The sequence below is a fragment of the Stegodyphus dumicola genome, chromosome 3 (assembly GCF_044657685.1).
Source record: "Stegodyphus dumicola isolate Sdum_Otavi_A_Nest chromosome 3, ASM4465768v1".
In the NCBI taxonomy this organism is placed as follows: domain Eukaryota; kingdom Metazoa; phylum Arthropoda; class Arachnida; order Araneae; family Eresidae; genus Stegodyphus; species Stegodyphus dumicola.
The window spans coordinates 264557790-264582486 of record NC_140770.1 but is presented as its reverse complement, the minus strand read 5'-3'; the positions used below and the strand labels follow the sequence as shown (position 1 = coordinate 264582486).

The window sequence follows — 24697 nt, the reverse complement described above, 5'->3', positions numbered from 1 at the left end:
AATAAATAAATAAACAGATATTTTTGCATATTTTTATTGAAAACAATATTTTTTGCAGCTAAACAGTGATGCTGAAACAACAGCGTTAAGTGAAAATATAGCTGATAACGGAGGTCTGAAAGCAGCTTATCTGGTAAGAAACATATTTGAAGCTTAAAATCTTAGACGACAGTTATTTAACTTTTCAATAAGTATAATAATTTCAAGATAGGATGAAAAGAAGTTTAACAATAGTGTTTGGTTAAACTTCGTCATGCCATCACCTTGTTTATTTAAAGGAAATTAAACTCAGGATTATTGACCAGTGTTGTGCATCGTCAGGTATTTAGCTTTTGGTTATACTGGTTGAGAAGTTAATCACATTCAAATTAAGAAGAACGAAAAACTAAAAAAAGCTACTTATTAGTACGGGATGTTTTTTTAAAAACTGTTAATTTCCTGATTTGCATTATCAGAAGCAAACTTTCCAAAGGTTTCCTGCGTAACTACTATATTGATAGCAATGAATAAGCTTTCAAAATAACACTTTTCAATTAGTATTATTTTCTGTTATTTCTTGAAAGAAAGGAAGAAAAATTATTTTAAGTATTCGATGAAATAACGACAGAGGTTAGCAGAATTTAAGTACGTTCAAGTATGCCATTTATTTGTGAAAAACATTTTGTATTTATCTTTAACTTATAGCTTCTGGAAATGTTGAATCAAATAACTTCAGTTGCTTTCTATCCCTAGAATTTACTTACAGTTTGTGTTATTCCTCCCTTAACTGGTATATTCACTTGCATATTCTATAATATTAATGATATGAATGATATAGACTACTTCAGTACTAAAATATCATACATATGCGTAACATTTTAGCAAAGCATACTTTTATAAATAATGCCTGCATACATCTTAAAAGCCCTTGCTAAGATACGTTAAAATACCCATGTTAATCTAAGAAAAAATGTTATTCGAAGGCCTTGAAATGATTTTTCTTTTGTTAATGAAGTTGTTGGTTGTAGTTCATTCTTTGTGATACATTTACTCTTCTTCTGTGTAACAACTGCAGTGATTTAACTATTAGATTCTCATCGGCCTCACATTAGTTATCTAAAATTTAAATCTATTGGCAGATATTGCAGCCTCACTGGTCATTTACTGTAGTAAGATTTTATGGGAAAGTACACTGTCAGAAAAATTAAAATGAATAATGAATATAATGTTAGTGATAAAGGATAAAATGCATTGAAATATGTAAACAGCTATCATATTGCAAATGTCATCTAACAGTCTTAAAAGATTCTATCTTGCTAGATAACAATATGCAAAATATTCATGATTAAATACTCTGTAACGAAATATGTCAAACAGTACTCAAATTATGATTAAAAGAGTTCTATGAGGGGTAACGTCTAAAGGTTGGATATAAATAAAGAAATATATCTTTTAGAAAGCACTTTACTGACTATCAGAAATATCATGCTGTGTAGAGATTAGAAGTTGGACAGAAAAATACACATATATGTAGATAAGTAAGAATTACTGAGATATTTCCTTTCGTGAACGCACATATGGTTCAGAAACGTTACTGATGTATTTTATTGTCCAGGCCAAAGTGAAAATGTGTTGCAGTTGCTTGTTTGAACTGTTTATTAGTTAATATTGTAAAAGGAGCAGGAATATTACTAGTTCACATATTACTAGGGAATTGACTAGAGTTATAAGTTCTGAATATCTTGATACTTCGAATTATTCAACAAAGTGGTGTTTATGTGAGGGTAAGATTAATTTGTCTCTCGTTGCTTTAGGTTGCGAAATGTGCGCGATTAAAATCATGTAGAGTGTAATGTGATTGGAGCACCTTTGACTCGAGTCAAGTTCTCGTTTAACGGTCAAACTAATCTTTGCTAAGTTGCATCTTTTGCCCTAGCAGATAAACAGAAAAAAATATACCAAATGCTTTTTCAATCCAAACTTCTAATAACATATTTCGATTGTTTCCAACTGTTATACGAGCAACAATTTAAAATTCTGACATCGAAAAATTTAAAATTTTTTCTTGCCAGAAACTTTTACGCACTATGAAACCGAATCTTTTCCCACTTTTAAAACAGGAATGCTAAATGAGTAACAATAATAATAACAAATCGGAAAGTATTGATTAGCATGATATTTTTCATTACTCTTAATTTATCAAGTTACATTTTCAAGCTCTGTAGCGGGGAGATTCGTCGTTTAGTAATGATGTGCCTTTCCGATTGCAAGCAGAGTCACAGCAAGACATTGAAAAGCTTTTCTCTCTCTTTATGGCGTGACTTCAGGGTGTAACTGGAAAGCAGGTCTGATTAGTCGGAAAATCTAGAGTTCAAATCCAAACGAGGGCACTATGAATTTCTTCATGTTATCCGGCTTGAAGAAAGTTCAAAATAACTCTAAACATCACTTGTTTAATTAGCGGAAGTAATGATTCCAACGTGCTAAAATGTTAAATTCATTGTTCTCAGAATTTAAAATCTTCCATATAATTTTACTGGTGTTCATTTTCATCACCAGTTTAAAGACCTTTGCCAATGAAGTTTCTTCTAGCTAGGCAAATCCTGTGCCCTTTATTTAAGAATTAAAAGAAGATTTTAAGAAAGGATGTGTAAATTCAATAGATTCTGGAAAAAATGTGTCATGAATTGACATCTCGATGCAAGAAGAATTCTAAACTTTAGTGCAGTTAACTTTATTATTAATTTCATTATGATTTCGTTATGATTATTTCAATTTCTAAGTGGTGTGAATTTTTTCAATATTTACCTTCTGAAAATATTTTGCCGTTCCTCACCCGAAAAACTGGTGTATGGCTAGTTTATAATAAAATTAATAATTCATAGTTTCTCTATTCAGGTTTAAATTAAATTTCTTTTGAAATGTCTTAGAAATTGTACTAAACGAATATTAATAATTATAGCTTGTGATGAAACAATGGAAGAAGAAAATGCCATTATTGAATAAAGCATCTCTGCTACTAACCAGCCATTGCACTAGAAAATATCCAAATAAATAGAAAATTTCCAAATAATGGCTCCGGAGGTCAAGGTACACTTTTTCTTTGATGTGCGGTTTCTGCAATGCAGACCTCATTTAGATATTTAATGTTATTTACCAGCTTGGAGGATACTAAGACAGCGAGTAGGAAAAGTAGCTCAAATCTCCTGAAACCTTTTTTATTGCAAATATGTCTGAAATTATGTAAAAAAATGGGTACTTCTTTATTACAGCGACTTCCGAGAATGAATCGGCAATCAACTGAGACATTTCGCCAAAATCTGGCTGCGTGTTTTTATATCTCTCCACGTGATCTCATACTAGACCGGCTGCGTGTCCTTATACCTCGCCGCATAATCGTGTTGTTGCGAAATGCTTAGCTGCGGTAAGATGGCTTCCCCACAACGTGGCTTTAGGACTGCCAGAAAATGGCAAGAAAAGGCATGGCTGCCAGATTTGGTGCGTAATCACCCACTTAGCGACATGCCATAGACGAAGGGGGAACATTATATAACGAATTCTTACCGCTTTACCCCAGAATGTTCTCGAAGGCAGGTCAAAAGCTATATATATCATGCTTGTACGCGGAGTAGCATTATACAGTCAGTTTTATCATGAATTGCACCGCAAGAGTCTATCGTTGAGTGCCTCGTGAATTTTATCGTGAAGAGTATCTTGAGTGTGTTGAGCTCCGAAAGCGATCGACCGAGTCGGAAGCAGTATTTAGTATTTTGTCGTGAAACTGTCTTCGCCGTTATAGCCTACTAGCCTAAAGGCTGTGTTGCAGATTGTCAGTTTTTCGACGACTATAAACGTGTTTTTGGAACAATGGAAACGAGTTGATAATAAGATACTGGCTAATAAATTGTGTTCTGATTCTTCATCAAGTGTTGTCTCGAATTCGCATTGTTTATTTTAAAGTATATTCATTAGTTTTTTGTGACTATGACATTTACAATTTTTAATTTACTAAGTAATGAGGTGAATGCCGTATCACTTTTCGAGAAAGAGGTCTTTCACCTGACAAACGAGTATGCCGAAATAGCCGCAACATGACACTTTGTGAACAACATGAAACGGCGGAACTATTTGGGAGGAGCAATGTTAAAAAACGGAAGAAGGGCTTCCGAGTTGGAAATTAGTTCTGCGGTTCCTGTGCTGCAATTGATTAGTGAGTATAATTATTATACAGGGTGAATCTGAACAAGAGGGCAAAACTTTAGAGAGTGATGGAACGAACAATATTTTATGTAACAGTAATATATTAACAACAACAACAACAATTGGGCAGTAATATATTAACAGTATTTATTATAATAGAATACATGGTCGGAACTCAAACGGTGAGCCGCTAGGTGGCATTATAAATAATTATCTCCAAAAAGTTACTAACATATCCCATACTTATCAAATTAACTCTCAATCAACAGTAAAAGTTATCCTTAAAGATATGCCTAGCAGTATACCTGAACAAGCCATTTATGAAGATTTTAAAAATAGAAATTTTCCCGTACTTAAAGTTAAGTAACTTATTAAATGAATAGAAGAAAAATTTATCAAACTACCAATCTACTTCACTGAGCTGGAAAGAAATAAAGCAGGAGAATCTTTTCATAACGTTAATAATATTGTTAACTTTAATGTTACCATCGAGAAATACGCACCCAAAACCAGAAGACCGATACAATACTTTAAGTGTCAAGCTTATGGACGTTCCCAAACGGATTGTTTTAAAAAGATATTTGCTGCAATGCACATTAAAACGTGAAGAGAAACCCATCTGTTATTTTTGCCGAGGTGATCATGTCAACAGTTATCATGGATGTACGGTATATAAAAAGAGATTTCCAGCTCTTAAAACTTAAGAAAAGATTCAACCCATACCTACCGAAGCAGATTTTCCTACCTTAAAAACTAAAATAAATGCAAAAAACCACGAACTTCCAAAAAACGCCGTGTTCAGTACGGTCCTTAATCAGCAGAAGATCCCTGAAAAAGAAATTGCCGACGTTTTCCAAATTTTTCAACACCCTAAAGTTTTAATTCGCAAAAGAAAAAAAAAAAAAAAAAAAAGAAAAAAAAAAATCAGATGCTCAAAATCGAGCACAGAAAAACTTGCCATAGCTATCGAAGCAGTGAAAATTACATTAAAATTTGCCGAAGACGAAAATTAACCTAAGAAGCTAAATTTAGAATCAAGTTCTTCCCGCACTCACCAGATGGGGACTCTCTAGCTGAAGACCCAACCCTAAATCTTGTTTTTCAGCAGAACTTTCATCGAGGCCAAAGGATGGTGCCACTTTCGATGCACTACTTTTCTCCTTCCTTTATTGAAGTATGAACTATTCAGAAACCCTCTCAATGATATTTGTTTTGGTAAAGGCCTTTATTAACGCCGAATATCAAAAATTATGAATTGGATACGGATACCCAACGGCATTTCCTCCCGTGGATTGCCTAGATGATTGCTGGTTATGCGAGCCACAAAATTTTCAGGACGATGGATTGGTAGAAATGGTTCCACAGCTTGGCCACCAAGATCACCGGATCTCTCGTTTTTGCATTTATGGGGCCGTATGACAAGCCCAATTAACGAGTGCCCGATTGAAATCAATAGGAATCTAGTCACCAGAATCACCGTTGTTGCTGGCGATATTCAGGAAATGCCTGGTGTCTTCGCAAATGTGCATCAGTCCCTATCTTGCAGGTATGAAGCCTGCATTACAGCTGGCGGAAGGTCTTTTGAACCTTCTATTACCTGGAGTTTTGCCCTCTAATTACACAATATACAGGGTGCCTCTCAGTTTCACCCTGTACATTGTGTTGTTTATTTTTACATTTGTGATTTACGAGCTTGTTGAATTTATAGGAGATCTTGGCCCAAATCTAAAATCGTCAAACATTGTTGGGAGGCCTCTATAACAAAGATGTACCAAAAATATCTTCTAAACATATTTGAATTAACTTTAACTTAACTTGAGGGCTGTAAATATTCTTGCTATTTTGATAAAATGGTCTCGTTTGGGTAGTATACTTTGACGATCTTATGCTATAAAAATATTTTTTCCCCTTTACTTTTGAGTTTTAAAGATATATTTATTTGAATTTCCCTGCTTTTCTTGCATAGGCCTATCAGTCATGGACAAGAGTAAACGGAACAGAACCATTGCTCCCAGGACTAAATTTCACACAAAACCAGTTGTTTTGGATCGGTGCAGCAAACGTAAGTTTTTATGTAATTTGTGCAGATATTGGAAGGTACTTAACAGGAAATCAGTTTAGCATTTAGTATTTCTCAGAAACATTCGTAGAAATGCAATTTTGTTTTATAAATGTAAAATGCGGTTTTTTTGCAAATCATTATGTAGTTAGGACGTTTCGACAGTATGTAATTCTTGGAATTAATTAGAAACAAATATTTTAAGCGATAACTTCTTAATAGGTGTTAGCAAATCGTTTTAAAAGATTCTTGCATGCCTAAATTGCGGCCGTTACGGATTACCGTAACAGAAAACAACAACAGAAAAAAAAAAAAAAAAAAAAAATGTTTATAATCATTTTACGTACGTATTGTTCCCCGAAAACATCGCGGCAAGTACATTGCAGACGAAAACGTCGCGGAGAAAAGAACGTAAGTCAAAAATATCGTCATGCAAAACATCGTGAGAAAAGAGAGCTCAAAGAAAAAACATCTGAAGGATAAAGTATTACAAAACATCGGTCTTTGAAAATAAAATGGTTCAAAATCTTCGCAGTTTTCTAAAATATCGTGGTAAAAAATAAAGAACCTACTAATCATCGCATGACGATAACATCGCAGACATACGTTATTAGGCTTTAAAAATTCGCATTATGATTTGTGAGCGCCAGAGGGAATGAGAAGTATTTTTAATTTTATATTTCATATTTCTGAGTTAAATACTAAATTTTTGTTAAAAAAAAAAATAAGAAAGAAATTTAAGCATTCGAAAACTGGAAATGAGTAGAAAAATAATGCTAGGTATAGCAGTTAACACATATAATAAACTAATGAAGGTGAAGGTTATTAATTAATTAATCTCTTTTATAAAGTTTTGTTGCTAATTTTTCATGAAAAATACCCTCGAAAATAGATTAAAAAACAAGATGAATAACTGCATGTGGTTACCTTTCTTAAAATTTTTAAGTTAATTATAAAATTATCAAATTATGTTAACTGCTATAAATAGCATTAATTTTCTACTCATATTTAGTTTCTGAATGCTTAAATTTCCTCACCAAGAATGTAATAGTTAATTTAACATCATAAAAACAATTAAAAAAAATTCTTGAGCGCACAGATCATGCGAATATGCATTTGCAGCAATAAAAGCTAACTCCGAAGTTTATGAATCGCTTTATTTTCGACAATGATGTTTTTGTACAACCATGTTTTTGAATTGCGATGTTTTTTGCTTTTCTCCCAGATGTTTTGTACCACAACGTTTTCGCCTAGCGTTGCTTCCTCCGCGACGTTCTCGATCACGATATTTTTGCCGCAATGTTTTCGCCTGTAACCATGTAGTAGTAATGTATTTATTTTCTAACGTTCAAGCTATTATTTTTATGTTTTCGAGCCTTTTTATCGTTACTGCTAAAAATACAGTGAAACTTCTCTAAGCGATCATGTTTCGCAGACTACCGATTTTGAATCTAAGTAATGTTTGTTCCTTAAAATAAAATAAAAAATAAATAAATAAAAAATAATAAAGTAAAAGAAATCTGTATTTATTATCACCTCTTAAAGAAAAACCATACGGAGAAGATTAATTCGACTGGGACAGTGGGTGGTCAATTTAGATAGGTTTAATTATATAAATTAAGAGTTTCGCATTTTAGAAGAATGAAAACATTTTACCTAAAATCTTCTTAAGCTTTGGGACTTCATTAGGAGAAATGTTTTCCTAAACTGATTCGTTTAAAAATAATGCAATTAAAACTGGAAAAAAAAAAAAAAAAAAAAAAAAAAAAAAGTGAAAACTCTCAGATTTTACATTACGCCCAAAGGGCCTTTTTTTAACGTTTTGTGTGTTACCTTTATTTATTAACTATCAAAATTCTTCGCACTTAAACCATAAAATTCAATTCAACAGAAATATCGCAAAATAATTTAAAAAGAGCATATCTTTAGAATTTCTGATACACAACCTCGCGCGCTGGAGATAAAAATGTTTTTTGTTTTCGTACAGTGTTGCCATTGCTCGCTTTGAAATCGTTGAGTTTCTTAATCAAAAACTCATAAATGCTTTACAAAATATGAAATAGATAATAAAACCAATTCCAAATTTATATTAATCCATTAATATCTTTCGGAGTAAACCCAAATCAGATAACGTAGTCGAAGGGTATACATAAAACAGCCCACTTAAACTTACTCAGATAGTATTTATGTGCATGTTTTAGAACATTGGATAGCAGGAAACTTTAATCTAAACACTGAAAACCCTCAGTTTAAATATACACAACATAAAATTTGCATTTTAGTTAGTAATACGGAAAGAAGTAATAGTAAAGGCTTAAATCATAGCAATTGGTTAATAAACATAAAGTATTTTGCAACTTTAAATTTGCATGACAATCTTTAGATAGTACATGCTTCAATACCCTGTCATTACACAGAACAAAATATTGGTAGAGGCAAAAATTTTGCTAGAAATATATTGGTATGTATATTTGTATAATGATTATATTAAATGGTTCCAGATATTGTGCGAGAAATCCAGACCAGAATCTATGAAGATTTCTAGTTTGACTTTTCCACGTATTCCAGGCCAGTTTAAGTAAGTATGAAAAGCTTTTATAAAAACAAGAATTATTTCTGAGAAATTTATGTGTGTAATATATATATTTGAAAAACACTTTAATTGCTTTAATTAAATTGCTTTACTTTTCATGAATACGAAAAGAAAAACGCACAAGCAATGATAAATGATATTAAAAATGATAAAAACTAAATAAAAGAATTTATAATAATTTTTTTAAACTAAATGAAAAACAACGCATTATTAAATATGTGTTTATAGAACGGCAAAATTACTTTTTAAAAAAGGCCTAGACTTTATTAAACTTAGGTATAAAGTAAATTCTTCGTACATATTTATTGTAACGTTTTTAGATTAAGTAAGCAGTCAAAAGATTTGTACACATCTTAAATTGTCTTTAGTTTAATTAAGTTAATAAATAAAGTTGTTTAGAACAACTAACGTGGTTATAAAATTAGACAATACGTAAGACAAGACAACATAAGCGGCGCAGAGTTGTTTGCAAGGTAGAAGTTAGGAAAAAGAATGACGTAGTTGTTTGGGAAAGCAGTATTTATACCGACTAAATGCACAAGTACTATATCTAAGCTGCTATTGGTTAATTTTAGGTTGTTATGTAACATGGAAAGATCTCGGATTTGGGAGAATAGATGAATTTGGGGGAACAACACCAAATTTAGAATTGTTAATTTTGAGGTCAATTTAGAATTGTCGTTTTAGTCAGGAATTGTCAATTTAGAATTGTCGTTTCTTAGCGCAGCCATCGTATTTTGTTATATCTTACATATGTATTTAAAATCAAAAGATACTAATTAAACCAAAAAATTAATTAGTTAGTTAGCCACTATTTTTTTTATTTAATTATTATGTCTTGATTACATATTTAACTTCGCAACATACTGAGCGACTTTGATAGTATAATTTTTGTTAGAAATTATTATACTTTTAATCTGAGGGAGATTCCCTGAAAGCTCCGTGCTTTACTCTGCTGCCCAAAACTTCTTGTCCTAAAAGATTTCCGTAACAAGTCACCGCTTACGGGGTTAATATGTCTGTGTTTCAAATATGAGTATGCGTTTCAAACCTTAATAGTTCTAGATTTTATGCATGGTTAGAAAACATCTTAAAAGTTTTAAACTATCTTCTGCATGCCATCATTTAAATTGCATCTTTTGTTTCAGAGTGATAGGACCCATGTCTAATCTACCGCAATTTGCCCAAGATTTTCAGTGCTCAGAAGGTACAAGAATGAATCCAACAAACAAGTGCGAAGTTTGGTAGAAAAATCAAGTGAATAAATTCAAATTCCTGAAAAGATTTTATTGATGTAACTTACTTTAGCTGTGAAATGTGGCACAATGATACATGTTCGCATGTAGTACCCATTACCAGTAAAGTCTGAAATCCTTGTTCAACTGTAAACAAAATAAAATGTTTAAACTATTATTGTGTATAGTATTTTTAATGCAAATTGGAAAACAATAAGAGCAGTATCTCTCAAAATTGCTAAATTCATCTGTGTATTTATATGAGAAAAGAAACCTGCTTAGAGCACGGGAAAACATGTTACTGTTGTTAGAAATAGATGCGCAGTATCATAGTTCTCACGGCAAACGTCTTCGCCTTCTTATGTTTCGATGTAATACCAGATGGCGATGTCGTATATGCAGGCATACAGATCTTTTCCGAATTTAAAAACGACAAAAATATAGATATTTATCAATCATTGATCTTTATCTATGCATTCTTTAAATTTAAATTAGTCTTAATAACATATTTATCTTGTTTCTAACTTTGTAGGATTTTATGTTAATTAACTAATTATTATGATTTGAAACTTTATTACTATAGTTACTTTATTACTATAGAAGTTAAACTATAACTTCTTCTTTCTCCAGTCCTCGCCAGAATGCCAGTTTGTTGCTTGTGTATTTAAGCCGAGCATTTAAGTATTTTAGAGCTCCTGGCAGTCTCACTTGCAGTCACGTACTATCGCCAGCTATGCTGAAGTTTATTTCGGCTTCAGCCATTTTTCCAAAATACATAGTATTTGAAGCATGAGAATAGTACTTAATTAAAAATGATCGTGCGTGTATCGCATAAAGTTATGTTGATATATGTGATGTCATACTGTAGGATATTATTAAAACACCTTTGGATAGATACATCTAGGATGTGGATCTACTTAAGAATTCAAATTGAAGGTTACAGTTCTTGAGTGCTATCATCAAAATGTTTGTGATTTGGTGTTTACATGGTTGGACAATAAATTAAAACATCGACATCTGGATTGAAATATGTTGTGAAAACAATTTCTGCTTTGCAGGTAAATATTATAGCAATTCTTCCTGGAAATGACTGATACAAAACTTGTACAATGATTAGAAAGGCCATTTTAGCTGTTTTTTATGTAACACAACTTCCATTTCACTTCATGGAGAAGAAAATGTGTATTATGTCTCTCCACTAACATATCCTAAACAAATTCAGTGGAGTTGAGCTCAAGGAATAGTACACAACGTTGAAGTGCATGGTTATAGTGATTGATCAAGGGATGGTGGAATGAAGTTAGATTAAGTAGGTTGTTTGAATACGGTAAAGCACACAAGGGCTCTGCCTAAGGGAAGGGACGCTTCGAGAAGGACTTTCCAAAGAATACTGGCTTTTATTCATGTTACACATGCGAAAAACCACGAAAACCAACCATGAAACTATTCAGCTTGGAATCGAACGGAGTTCGAAATGCAAGTATTTAGCGGTATTAGACACCCGCAGAACGTGGAAGAAAAAGCAAACTGAATTTTACATTTTTGAAAGCATTCTGTCGCAGTTTTGCGCAGTTAAGTTTTGCTTTGTTTTCTTGAGAAACAAAATCTTTTTTGGATACAATGTTTGAACAACAGATGGATTTAGCTATTACTATTTATGAATAGTGCTTAGCAATGATAACGAAGAAGAACTATCATTGTTCCTAAAAGATTTCCACGATATAGCGGCCCATCCACAACCAGTTTACTGCTTACTTTGGGCATGATATTATCTGGATAAAATGTACGTCTCTGAAGAAATTCTTCACACATAAACGGTCCCAGAAGTGAGAAAGGGTAATGAAACTAGGCTAATTGGTGAATGATACATATTTGGCATTATATTCTGTAAAGGTTTCATCTTTCCACAGTACTGAAATCAGCGTTTATTACGTTGCTCAATTAAAAATATGCATTTACTTTTGGCATATATTAAAGATGATATACATTACTTTCTCGAATAATATACGTATATTTTTGCAAAGAAGCTCCCAGGGGGTTTTATCACAGCTGCTTAACTGTGTATATTGATTCTGTGAAGTTTCGACAGACAACTTTTGTAGAAAGGGTCATTTTAGTGATATATTGAGCTCTGCCTTGATCTGAGAAGTTGAGTTTTTGTTTCAAATACGTATATATAATAAGTTCTAACACTTTAAAATCCTTTTAAGATAACTTCCTTCTATTTCGGCAATTACTCTGTTTGATGAAGATTTCGTACACAGATGTGATTTTGGATACTTTAGCTTTCTATACATGAAATGACCTGCTATCTTGATAACACATTGAACAACTCGCTCTCTTTTGAACTCCGATATACGTTTTTTTTCTTAATTTCCTATATTCTCAACGCTTGATGGTATTACCCAAAGTCGCTAGAAATACAAAAGTAGATTCTTCCCAACGATGAAGTCACTTACTACTTCCAGCAGCTGTCGAAACGAAGACACAAAGGTAGCAGGGAGTAATTACTTTTGAGCAGATTAGGAGTCAGTGAAGTCACAAAAGAGTAAATCTTTTAATATAGTAACCTTGCTATTACCACTAATACTGCTGACTATTGAAATCTTACAATTTACTGCTAATGAAAATTCGAAGGGTTCTTGGAGCATAAAATAGGTAAGCGGAGCTTGTTTGACTATACTTAATCTTATGCTAAGGAAATGCTGAGGTAAACATGCCGTTACGCCGCCGTCGAAGCCAATATCAGCAGCTGTCAGAGTTCGTGAGGGGAAGAATCATCGGGATGATGGAAGCTGGGTGATGAGCTCGGCGAGTAGCTCGTCAGGTAGGCCTCTGCGAAGAGGCCTGATTTTACTGCGAAGAGGTGTTGGAACCCTTGGACAGAAGAGACGTCATTTTCAGGGCGACCAGGCTCAGGACATCCTCGATAGACCAGTAATCGAGAAGATCGTCACATCATACGACATGCTCGCGTATAGCCAACTGCCTCATTGGCCGCTATCCAGACACAAGCAGCAGCTTCATTACGTGCCCTTGTGTCTTTCTGAACTATCACAAGGCGCATGGTTGTAGGACATCTGGTATTGCGTGGCGTCCAATGACACCCACAGACGCTTCCGTTTGGAATGGTGTCGCTCATGACAGGATTGGACTTTAACGGAATGGAATTAGGTCGTCTTCAACGACGAATCTAGATTCAATTTGACCAGTGATTACAATCGTGTTCATGCGTGGAGGCCCCGTGGTGAACGCTTCAATCCTGCCTTCGCTTTACAGCGACACACCGTTTCCACAATTGGTGTGATGGTATGGGGTGCCATTGCTTACGATACACGGTTACCCTAATATTGATACATGGCACAATGAGAGGCCAGCGGTACATCCATGACATCCTTGAGCCACATGTGTTGCCAATCATGGCAGGGTTTCCAGGAACCTGTTTTCAACAAGACAATGCTTGGCCACACAGACAGCACGGATCTCACAAGACTGCCTCCGACACCTTAACACCCTTACCTAGCCTGCTCGATCCCCAGATGTGTCAACAATCGAGTATATCTGAGATCATTTGGGACGGCAATTTGGACATCCTACAAAATTGGCCGAACTAGAGGCGCGTTTACAGCCTCTGTGGAAAGAGATGTCTCAGGACACCATACGGAACTTGTATGCCTCAATGCCCGCTCGTATCGCATCGTGCATTCGCACTAGAGGTGGTCCAACCGAGTACTAAAATTTCTGTTCATGTGTACGTTTTCTGCGATAAATAATCCTTTTTTTCTTTGATTTTCTAATCACTTACTTATATCAAAGTAGTACTTACATATGTAAAATTTCGTTTCATTCTGAAAACTCTTTCTTGGTGCACAAATTTTTATGGCAATGAGTGTATATAGTTATTTACAAGTACGAGATATAAAGAAATTACGCATAGTTAGTTGGAAAATTATGGCAGTATAAAGAGAACTGGGGCTAAGCTTTTGATATAAAAGAAGTTATATTATCGATTTTAAAATTATGCGGGTACAATATTTACATGATTCGTCAAAATTTCTTGAAATTTTAATCGGCTAGGTCAGAGAAATCACATAAAAATATTTTATACACAAAAACATTTTATATATTATTTTATACAAAATGCTTATCAAATTAAATTATTAAATTAAGCAGAGTTATTAGTTTAAATCATATTTATGTAATACGGCAAGATATAGTACAGTCGTGTAAAGAAAAATAGTATGTCTTGACGGCGAAACGTCCCGACGGCGAAATGGCCACGGCAAATAAATTGAGTAATGATTTCACAATGGTTGATTTCAGAATAGTCAAGGATTTGTGCATACTATTTGAAGGTGTTTTAAGCTATGATGAGACTAGATATATTTACAGTTGAATTCGGCCAAAACATTGGAATATCGTATTGGAGGTAGAATAACTGCAAATACAAATGCTGTTTATATGTGCCTATTTCTTGGAGGTTAAAGACCAGGAAATTGTGACCAGCAGGAAACATGAGAACCCTTAAACTTTTAAAAAACGACGAGTGACTTCCTGTGAGTCATCAGCTGAACAAGGCTTTCCTGATATCGTTAGGGTTTCAAAAAGTTTACTAATGGGATTGAGAGTTGAGAATGAAAAGGAGAAGTATTGTTCTCCTGATGGACAACTACTAAATGAAATCCAAGCCTTCAAATCAAAGCAGAACACAATGTGAGGAATTCGACAAAAAGTTAGAGTGCCTGTTAAAAACTTGGTGCAATATATCAGTAGAAATTCCTCCGAAGCTGAAGATTTCATAGATATTGACTATAAAGTGATAAAAGAAAGAAACCCTGTCAGATTAAACTATCACCGAGATGCCGTAGGAATAATTTAGAAAATTGAGGAAAAATTTTGATCCTGTACAAATGTGTTAGGCTTTAATGGCTTTGTACAGCACCGTATATTATGCATTTTACATTATTGTTTACTAAAGGAAGTACCCTATGCCAGTTAAGCTAGCTTGAGAGTAATGTATCTAACAACAGACAGAACGATGGCGCTGTAATCCCTCTCTAATTATTGTCTGTTCCGCTGTCTCAGCAATTCTCAGACTGTTCTGCTCCCTTAAACAGGCTGTTTTTATGCTTAAGGCTTAAGGTGAAAATCGAGCAACCGGTTTTCACTTTAGTGGCATAATTGATTTTACAGCAAAAGTAACGCTTTGTGAAGACTATCAAAAATTCACTTTCAAAAGCAAAGGAAATGCGTGTGAAGCAATGACACGCATGTTGATACGTATGTGTTATTGCGAAAAAAATTAAATATTTGTTGAATAGTAACACAATTTGAAATAATTTAATTTGGGCAGTGCAACACATGTCTCTTAAATAGGTTAGGAGTTTTTTTTATTAAATTCGCGACAAATTAATATGATTGCGTTTTCCCGAGGGGCAGCACAATTTTTTTTATATCGCCGAGTATTCTGATTAAATTTGAAACACACAGAGAATATCCCATAAATGTTGTGACAAACTTCTGGGAGGGGTTGGGCACATCATAAGATTAAGAACTGCACAGGAACCCATGGCCAGGAACGTCATTGAACACCGCCAGGGGATGCTGTACAAGAATGTGCTAGTGGAAAGTGAGAATCTCCTCATTTGAGAGGTAGATACCATACGAAGAGCATGGAAAGCTATACGAACCGGGAGCTATCAAACATGCACTTAGTGTACCGAATAGCTGAGGGTAATGGACGAACCGCTGCATGCATTTATCGAGAATGCTTCTCGACAGACATTAACCACCCCACAGTTTGTTTACACGTCTGCATCAAAATTTACGCGATTAGGGGTCATTAAGAAATGGACTCATTTTGGACTGGATGTTCGTAGAGATTTGAACAGATGATTGCCGCATCGATGGATTGGGTTTGGTGAACCAGTTCCCTGGCCCCCTTCGCTCACCGGATTTATCGAGCCTTGATTTCTTTTATGAGAAGCTATCAAAAGTGATGTGTATCGCTATCATGTTGTGTCTGAAATGGATCTCATGGCAAGACTGGCTGCTACAATCAAAGAGACTCCCGGTGTGTTTGAACATGTCCGGCAATAAAATGGTCCGTCGTTGTCAGGCATGTATGGCGTCTGATGGTGCAAACTTCTAACATCTGTTGTAACATTCAAGCTATCTTACACCATTTGTATTCAAGTACAATAAATGTTTCAAATTAATCACTCTTGTTTCTTTTTCCATCTTCGACCACTTACTCTTGACATTTCCGGACATGGGTTCCTATGCAATTCTTAATTCTTATGATATGCCCTACCTTTCCCAGAAGTTTGTTGCAACATTTAAGGGACACCCTGTATATGTTATGTTTTTGCAGAGTGATTGAGTGTATCGCGAGTAAACAAACAAGCAAACATTCTTCTTTATATGTATAGATTACATTATTGAATTAAATTTTTACTTAGATATCCAGTTTTCTACACACTCTTCCATTCAATTTAAGTTAAGAGAAGACAGTCCTATTTTAAGCTCTTCGTCGTCCGTAACGCGTCTAGCGCGTTCAAGGGAAACTTCCGTAGGGCGGTCGTAACGCGCCTCAAGCGTTCTCAGACGCGTTCAAGTGGACCGCCTGGATCAGAAGTTATCAAATTATCCTGCTGTTAGAAATAAACAGAGATATTATTATTTTTCCTTTATGCTTTATTTCCTTATAATTTTACTTAATATTCATAGATCCACTACGAAAGTCATGTATGGAAAGTTATGATGTACAGAGAAAACAACATTACACGTTATGAAAAATAAACGGCCGCTGGGGGGAAATTTTCGCGGACAGGAGAGAACGGCGAAAGGGTTAATGAACTTCTAATGCATATGACGTAATGTACGAGTTCACAAGTTCAATTTTAACGAAGCAGACTGTAGTTTCATTTTTCGAATTAGTCTCTTAAAACAGTTCTCTTCAGTGTTTTTCTTTTTAAAATAAAATCGGAAATTATCAAATAATTAATAACTTAGAGAATCAAAAAGACACGTACCTCTATCCGAACTCGTTTTTGAAAGTAACTTTTTCATAGCTTTCACATTTTATCACAATCCCAACATATAATTCGGCATGAAAAGAAATTGTAAGGGCTGATTTTAACAATCGCTCAAAAGGGCTCATGTAAAGTTTAATATGGTTTATCAGTAAATATTACGATAGAGAAGGTCCATATGGAATAGCGAAAGATTTTATAATATAGCACATGAATATGCATCTAAACTAACATGGAGCATTACATATCTTCTATAATTAAAAAGTGAAAAAGTACGTAATGTAATTCTATTATAATATTTAATGTTTTTAATTAGCTACATCATGAATTATATTCATTTTTATTTCAGTTAGATTAAAAAGTAAAAAATAATATTCTTAAGAACTGCGTCTACTACTTTTAAATAGTTTCATTTGTTAATTAATAATAGAGAGATTAAATATCAGAGAATAATATTTTACTTCTTCCTGAATGGCAACGGACACAAATGAAAAGCGGAATGAGGAATTAAAGTGAAACATTATCAAATCGTGTTTTGAGACTTATATATCCCTTTTGAGATAATAATTAGATTAAAATTACTTAGAGATTTAGGTTTGATTTTTTTATTTCTTTCTGAGAGATGTGAGCTGTTCTTTTCCGTTTAAGATTCACTATGATTAAATTTAATAAAAATTGCTGGGCCCAAGTTTGTGCATTTTCCTGCAAGTAGATTCAGAAGTTATAGTTCTAATTCTAGAACACATTTTGAGTCATAGTACTTATTTTGGATATGAAGGAGAATGGCGACGCAAGATCACATTTATAAAGTGTGTTCTTAGATGTGACACACTACAGGCATTTTGAACGATGCACGTGGAGTTTAAATGCTTATTTCTTTCATAAGACACATTTTATAACTTGCTGTTTGAAAACAGTTGATTTAGGCACATTAAAAGTAAACAAATACAGCTTCTGTCTTGAATGTTTGGTATAATTCCCAGAATTTTTCTGAAATAATTATTTACCATAGTTTAAGACTTGCTTATATACCACTGAATACTTCTCATTCTGCATATTTAAGACAAAGACTTGTGTAGCATGTGGACATATAATATCATTTTGTTTATTCCTTTATTAACACAAGGAACTAATCATCAAATCTACAAAGTTCTATAGATTTAAGTGACTTGTGCTTGAATTTTCAAGTATGTGCAGAAGAATCTTCCCTCAATGTTTTTGGGAAATAATAAATTCTTAGAAAAGGTCTACAAATAATTAACAGTTTTTTAATACTCACACAGAAAACGAAATTATTTAATATGCTTAAAATACATAAGCGTTGTGTGAAATACATAAGCGTGTTTGAAATACACATAAACTGTACTTATACAGCCTGTTAGGCAAAATTAGTACAAAACATGAAAAAAGAACTGCACCCTCTTTGGAATCCGAAATAGCATCATCCCAACATAATCTTTCACCCTTTAGATCATAAAATCACACATTGAAAATGCAACGAATCCTAACACATTTACAAAACATTGATAACCAAAATCAGGAGTTATTAGTTATATTCTCGCATAATGCACTCCATTGCAAAGCATTCATGAAAATGTAGCTATGCTCATCAGTTTTATCCGTTATGTAATGATTGAAAGGAAATTTATACTTAAACGTTTAACAGAAAAGTATTGCATTAAGAGGTAAATCTTCCTTAACAGCAATATAAGCTAATATTTGAGACAGATATTAGTTTATAATGGGTAGATATTAGCTAATTACGGAGGGGTTGGTTGTTTAGTTAAGTTGGTTATTTCCTCCTGCAGGAGATGTGCCTTAAAGTTTGCAGTTGGGAAGCTGATTCAGTAGCATTCTAGAAGGCTGTAATCTCCCAGCCCGTATTATACATGTTTTGTTGATGATGGATACAGACACCTGAATGATCGTCGAAAGGAATTAAATCCTGAATAAACTGTTCAGAAAGTCGCGCAGTATGTTGTCAAGGCTGTCATGGTGGCTTGTTAGAGATTTGAAGAGCACAGACTGTACAGTCAGCTACGAAATGTCATAAAGTATATGGGAGCCATCAGATCGTCTTGCAATCCAATTACCGAAGATTGCTTCCAAGAAACAGTTCTCCGGATTGTAACACAAGATATGATGTCCATGTGTCACTTAGTAAGCTATGCGGGATACGAAAACTAAAGTTTTCCACCACAAACTTACGCAACGGTCAGTGCTGAAATATTAGATGTCAGTGCTGAAATATTGGCTCTGCTAATGTTTCAGCACTCAGTAATCAGTGGCTGCTTGATTATCGCAAAACGATACTTAATCGATCTCTAAATGATATTTTGTTTCACACCAGACTGCAAGTAAAACTGCGCATGTCATCAAAAAGATGATAGTAATACCATATGCGTTGTCGTTTCTGTTTTTCTAATTCTAGAACATTTGAGTTATCAGGCGTTCTCAGCCGCTGTGTGATTTGTAAATGCTTTCACTGATCCACTGCTTTCAGGTCCAAGCAGTTACCATGCCGCTCCGATCAAGATATTAAATACGTCTTGTTAGGTCAAATATCTTCTCTAAGGCTTATGATACAGTTTCTGCCTACAGAGGAAAATTTTCGAAGAAACTCAAGTAATCTTTGTACATAACAGGAAATACCAAAGCTATACAATCTAGTTCAAATTCTTGTAGGATGGGGAGCCTTCGAAATGCTGAACGATGCATTCTTTTTGTGCATTTTGAACGAACCCTAAAATTCCTTAGGCAATTCTATTACTAATAATAGTGTAAATAAATTATCATAGTCCCAGTTCTTTCTTCCCGATTAAATAACGTTATTAATCATAGTTTGCCTTCTCATGGTGACCCGCTGTACTCATGTGTTGAAAATGGTACAGCAGAATGTCATCATTAAAATGATCAGATCATTAAGCAGTAATAGCATTCGCTGAGAAAACAACATTTATTGTCTCTGAAAGAACATAAACAACATATAGTAAGGAAAACAAAACAAACGCAGGATTCAATAATCTCTTCAAAAATAAAACTAAAGGTCTCCAAAGATAATTGAAAACAGAAGTATTTTACTTGAAATACCGGTAAATATATCCTGAATTTTAATTTAATATCCAGAATTTTAAAATTCATTTAATTGCTACACGTAGCTTTAACTTTCTACTCATTTTCAGTTTTTGAATACTTTAGTTTCCTTCTTACTAGTTTAGCGGGAAATTATTAATCAGTATAAAAATATGAAATACAGAGGCAAAAATATTCCTCATTCCTTCTTGCTCTCCCAAATCATTGTGGGAATATTTAAAGCCTAAAAAAAGCATACCTGTAATGTCATCGTCATACGGTTTATTTGCAGCTACTTGAATTTTAATCATGATATTTTTTACGGAGTTGTTTTAAAACTGCAATATTTTTAACCAGTTAATTTTCGAAGACGATGTTTTAGAACTGCGATATTTTCTTTATGTTTTCTTTTCTTCCATGATGTTTAGTGCGACGACACTTTCATTGCGCTTGGTTTTCTCTGCAACGTTTTCTCCGCGAGGTTTTTGTCGCGACTTGTGCGACGGACATTATCCAACAAAAAATCAACTTTTAATTACGATTATTAAATGAAATTAATGTTTTCCCCATTAACTGCGTCGCTATACAAAGGTTTGAGTGCCAAATTGCGAAGTATTGCTAAATATACTTCATTATCAATCAAAAGAAAAATTTTTAATACAGTTTTAAAATTTTCAGTGTTAAAAATGTTTACGAATTTTATTATATAAGACATTTTCACATCTTTTTTTCATTTTGGTGTTTTGCTAAAGGAAAGCAACCCTTTTTATACAAACTGCATAGTATTTTTATCTTGAATAGTTAATAGGATTCAAAATTGTATACAAATAAATCAGAGTCCTTATGAAGCTAGTCCTTCTGACCGAGGCCCACCAGCGGCCGAGCGGTAAAGTCGCTGAACAGTGGTAGTTCTGTCTGAGGTTCGAATCCCGCGAACGGGCTGGCTGCATGGGCATTTTCGTGGTTTTCCCCATGTGTAACGTGTATACGAGTCAGTTTCCCTTAGAAGGTCCTCACAAAGGCATCCCTCCCCTTGGGCAGATAGCCCTAGTGTGCTTTGCCATAATTAAATGCACCACCACACCACACCACATCACATCTTCTGACCAAGCGAAATTTTGCTCTGTCTGAATATTATGACAAAGTCGAGCGAAGGTTGTAAATGACTGTTTTATTAATCTGTAAATGAACACAAATCACAAATTGTGCCTACAATTAAGCTCCGACACTTACGGGTATACAAAATAACAAAACTGAAATCTCAAATTAAAGGTATCTTAGTCGAACACTACACAAAGTGGTCTACCTAAGCGGGCTTCATATTTTAATGGAGCGTTTTAACGTCGACTAGCGAAAAGGCTAATACTGGAATATTTGCCTACAGAGTAATCGGATAACTGTAGAACATAAACTGCAAGCGTTGCTGCTAAAAGCTTCTAAAACATTCACAACCCTCGATTTAAATACTCTGTCATCAAATTTGCACCTTGGTGAAAATTACGGAAAGCAGAAGTTATAGTAAAATCATAATCTGGAAATAATTTCTCACAGATATGTTCTGTTAGGGGAAATAAACTTACAGAAAATTTTTATACAAGACGTTTCATAGATACAATCATTAAGTTTTGTTGAAGCAGGAAACATGAAAAATGAGGAATATCTTCCCCGGGACTCGAACTCTGGGCCTTCCAATTAATAGTCAGACGTGCTTTCCAGTAACATTACTAAGACACTTGATAAGGAGAAGAAAACCAATTTCCTTTTAATTCTTAGGGCAGAGTATGCTAGTTTTGAAATAAACATGTCATTGAGTCACAGTTTTCATTAAGTCTTCACCAGATTGAATGCCAATCTATGTATTATTTTATAATAAACAATTTAGCTACACTGTCCGAATCAGTTACACTTTTCTGATAAAATAACCAGTAATTTTAATTTCGTAATTCTTTTCTCATAACTATACAGTTTGTAAAGGGAAGACCTACAAAAATATGTTAAAAATTTTATAGAAATGCTTGTCACCAGCACTGTTATAATTTCTGAGCATTGCAACTATGGAATGTGTACTTTCCAAAGGATATTAGTAACTAAAACTCGATATGCAGAGAGATTCAAAACTGACTCAAGAGGCTGACAGTACTTTAAGTGAATAGCTAAATAAAAAAGTTGTAGCTTATGAAAGAAGCATCTGTATAATCTTTCTGGAAATCTCGTCATTGATATTGTTAATAGCCTTATTGTACTTTTTCAATGAACTGTCAGGCAGCATCTGTTTTTACGAGTCTATGCACATGTTCTCGGATAACTGTTAGACAAGTCATTTAATTTTCAGCAATGGATGATCTCCTTTCAGCGTTACAATGGCATCTTTTTATGTGTAAGTTTCGAATAAAATAGGTTAATGTCTGCTATTAGCAGATGTTAAAACGAAGTAAAATCCCTTGTAATGGGCGAAGCCGTCTCTGATAGAACTTTTTTCCTTTTTCTTATTTTATAAAAGAATAGAATTTTGCTTATTTTATAAAAGAATAGAATTTTGCTTATTTTATAAAAGAATAGAATTTTGCTTATTTTATAAAAGAATAGATGTGATCAGGCTTATTTTATAAAAGAATAGAAATGATTCATTTACGTACACATCATTTGTCAAGTAAGCATCATTTTTTATTTTTAAGGTATTTTTCGTAGGTTAACATTTTAAATTCGCCTTATAGATGTTACGGCCAAAGCCCGAAATCAGCCAAAGCGGGAAGTGTCAGGCCAAATCGGGAAATGGACAACGTTGCTTCAAGCTTACCGGCCAATGTCCGCTCTTTTTTTATTTCAGGATTTGGCCGGCTAGTTTGCGAAATGGCGTGAGACGATCGGCTAAAGTCGGAAGAAAAAAGTCAAGAGCAGTTTGCTTTACATTTTATTATTACAAATGATGAAAATCAATTACGATTTTGTTGTTTGACATTCTGAATGTTTGTTCGGCGTGTTATTGTATCTTAATTATGATAGTGTTAAGATTATAAAAAGTATAGTAAATTACCTACGACTTCCATCACTTTTTACAACAGAATGAACTTGTATGTCTTTTCGAATTACACAAGAGATGATTCTTTCTGCATCTGCAGTGATTTGTTGTGCACTTAGTATAGCAACTGCATCGAGTAGAGCATTGGCCTCCGGTCAGTGATTGTGTAGACGCGATGGCTCCTAGTGATTTTTCTTCTGTACCCACAGATTACAATGGGAGCAGTTTCTCGTGTGCAATGGAAAACTCACTTCTCGAACAGTTTCTTGAGAACCCCCATGTTCTGTTCCAAACTTGTAGATGCAGTCCTCGACTTTCAAGACAACTGCAAGAACGCTTCTTGGATCATTTCGACCTCTGTCAACATCTGGTATACGGACACGCACATTATATCTAACTTTTGATGGTGCGAATTTTGCATCTAAAAATTTAAGCATCTTCGGAGCTTGGCCTTCCAAGCTAACATGAGTGGTTGAGCTCTTTTTCTCAATTTTTTGTTTATTATAATGTAGCCAGGTAATCTTTCCTCCCTACCCTTCGTGTCTGCTTCATTGTTTATTCCACAAACTGCATGGGTACTTTGCCGCAGGATTCACAGGAACGGTCTGAACTATACTCTTTTTCACACACAGGCAATCCATCGAACTTTCAGATGATTCCACAGCTATGGCAGCAGTTTTGTCATTTCCGGAGGCACACTCTGCATTTATAGCCTCTCTGGGCAGATTTGAGGTACTCAGGTCCACTTTTGCTTTGGAGCCAAACATGGCCTCATATGGTGATTGCCAAATTCCTTGTTGAAAAGAACGGTTTTTCATGAATTGGATAAGTCGGAGACTCTGAACCCAATGTGTTGATTTGTTTGTCCGCATTCATGTCATTCATATTCTGAATGTCTTGGTTTGCATGTTCGACGAAACCTTGGCTTTGGCTGTGCCCCGGTTTTCCGTGTAAAAGTGTCAGTACAGGCCACATACTCTTTAGTTCATTTATAACTTGGTTCGAAAATTCTTTCGCATTACCTGATTATAGCAGACGTGGAACTCCTATGGTGGGGAAGATATCAAGTAGCTGGTAAGCAGTTTCTGCGCTTTTGGTTTTGAGAGCGCGCAATAATACAAACTTGGTAAATGATCTTGATGATTGAGTATAAAGTTGTACTCACCGTCAGAGCTACTTTGCATGCCTACAAGATCTACTTGGCATTTTGATTTAAATTATTTTCAATATCAAAGGTTTAGAAACAAGACCTCTCTTAAGGATTAGCCTGAAATGACTTAACCGAAGATATAACGTAATGATTTCTTTGGTAACATTTTTGTACATAGTTTTCAGCTTCTTTTCCATCCGTATGCGACCTTCATGTCCAGTTTTCAAGGGAGTATCGTGTCATATATCGAATAATTCTTCTGCTTGCACATAGTATAAAATGACGCTATTGTCTCCTTTTACTGGTCAAGTCTTTCTTTGCCGTCCAGCATTAAAAACATCATATTTTCGTAGACG

General features: G+C 34.3%; 1 protein-coding gene across 2 annotated transcripts in view; it reads left to right on the top strand.

Moving 5' to 3' along the window:
* Positions 1-10244, top strand: part of LOC118198713 (neprilysin-2-like) — a 74875-nt gene extending 64631 nt beyond the window's left edge. For both annotated transcript variants that reach the window (XM_035370463.2, XM_085814086.1), the window contains exons 17-20: positions 59-133; positions 6146-6241; positions 8740-8816; positions 9980-10244. In XM_035370463.2, the coding sequence (XP_035226354.1) occupies positions 59-133; positions 6146-6241; positions 8740-8816; positions 9980-10079 (348 nt within the window). In that variant the 3' untranslated portion in view covers positions 10080-10244. The remainder of the gene's footprint in view (positions 1-58; positions 134-6145; positions 6242-8739; positions 8817-9979) is intronic.
* Positions 10245-24697: the final 14453 nt, after the last annotated feature.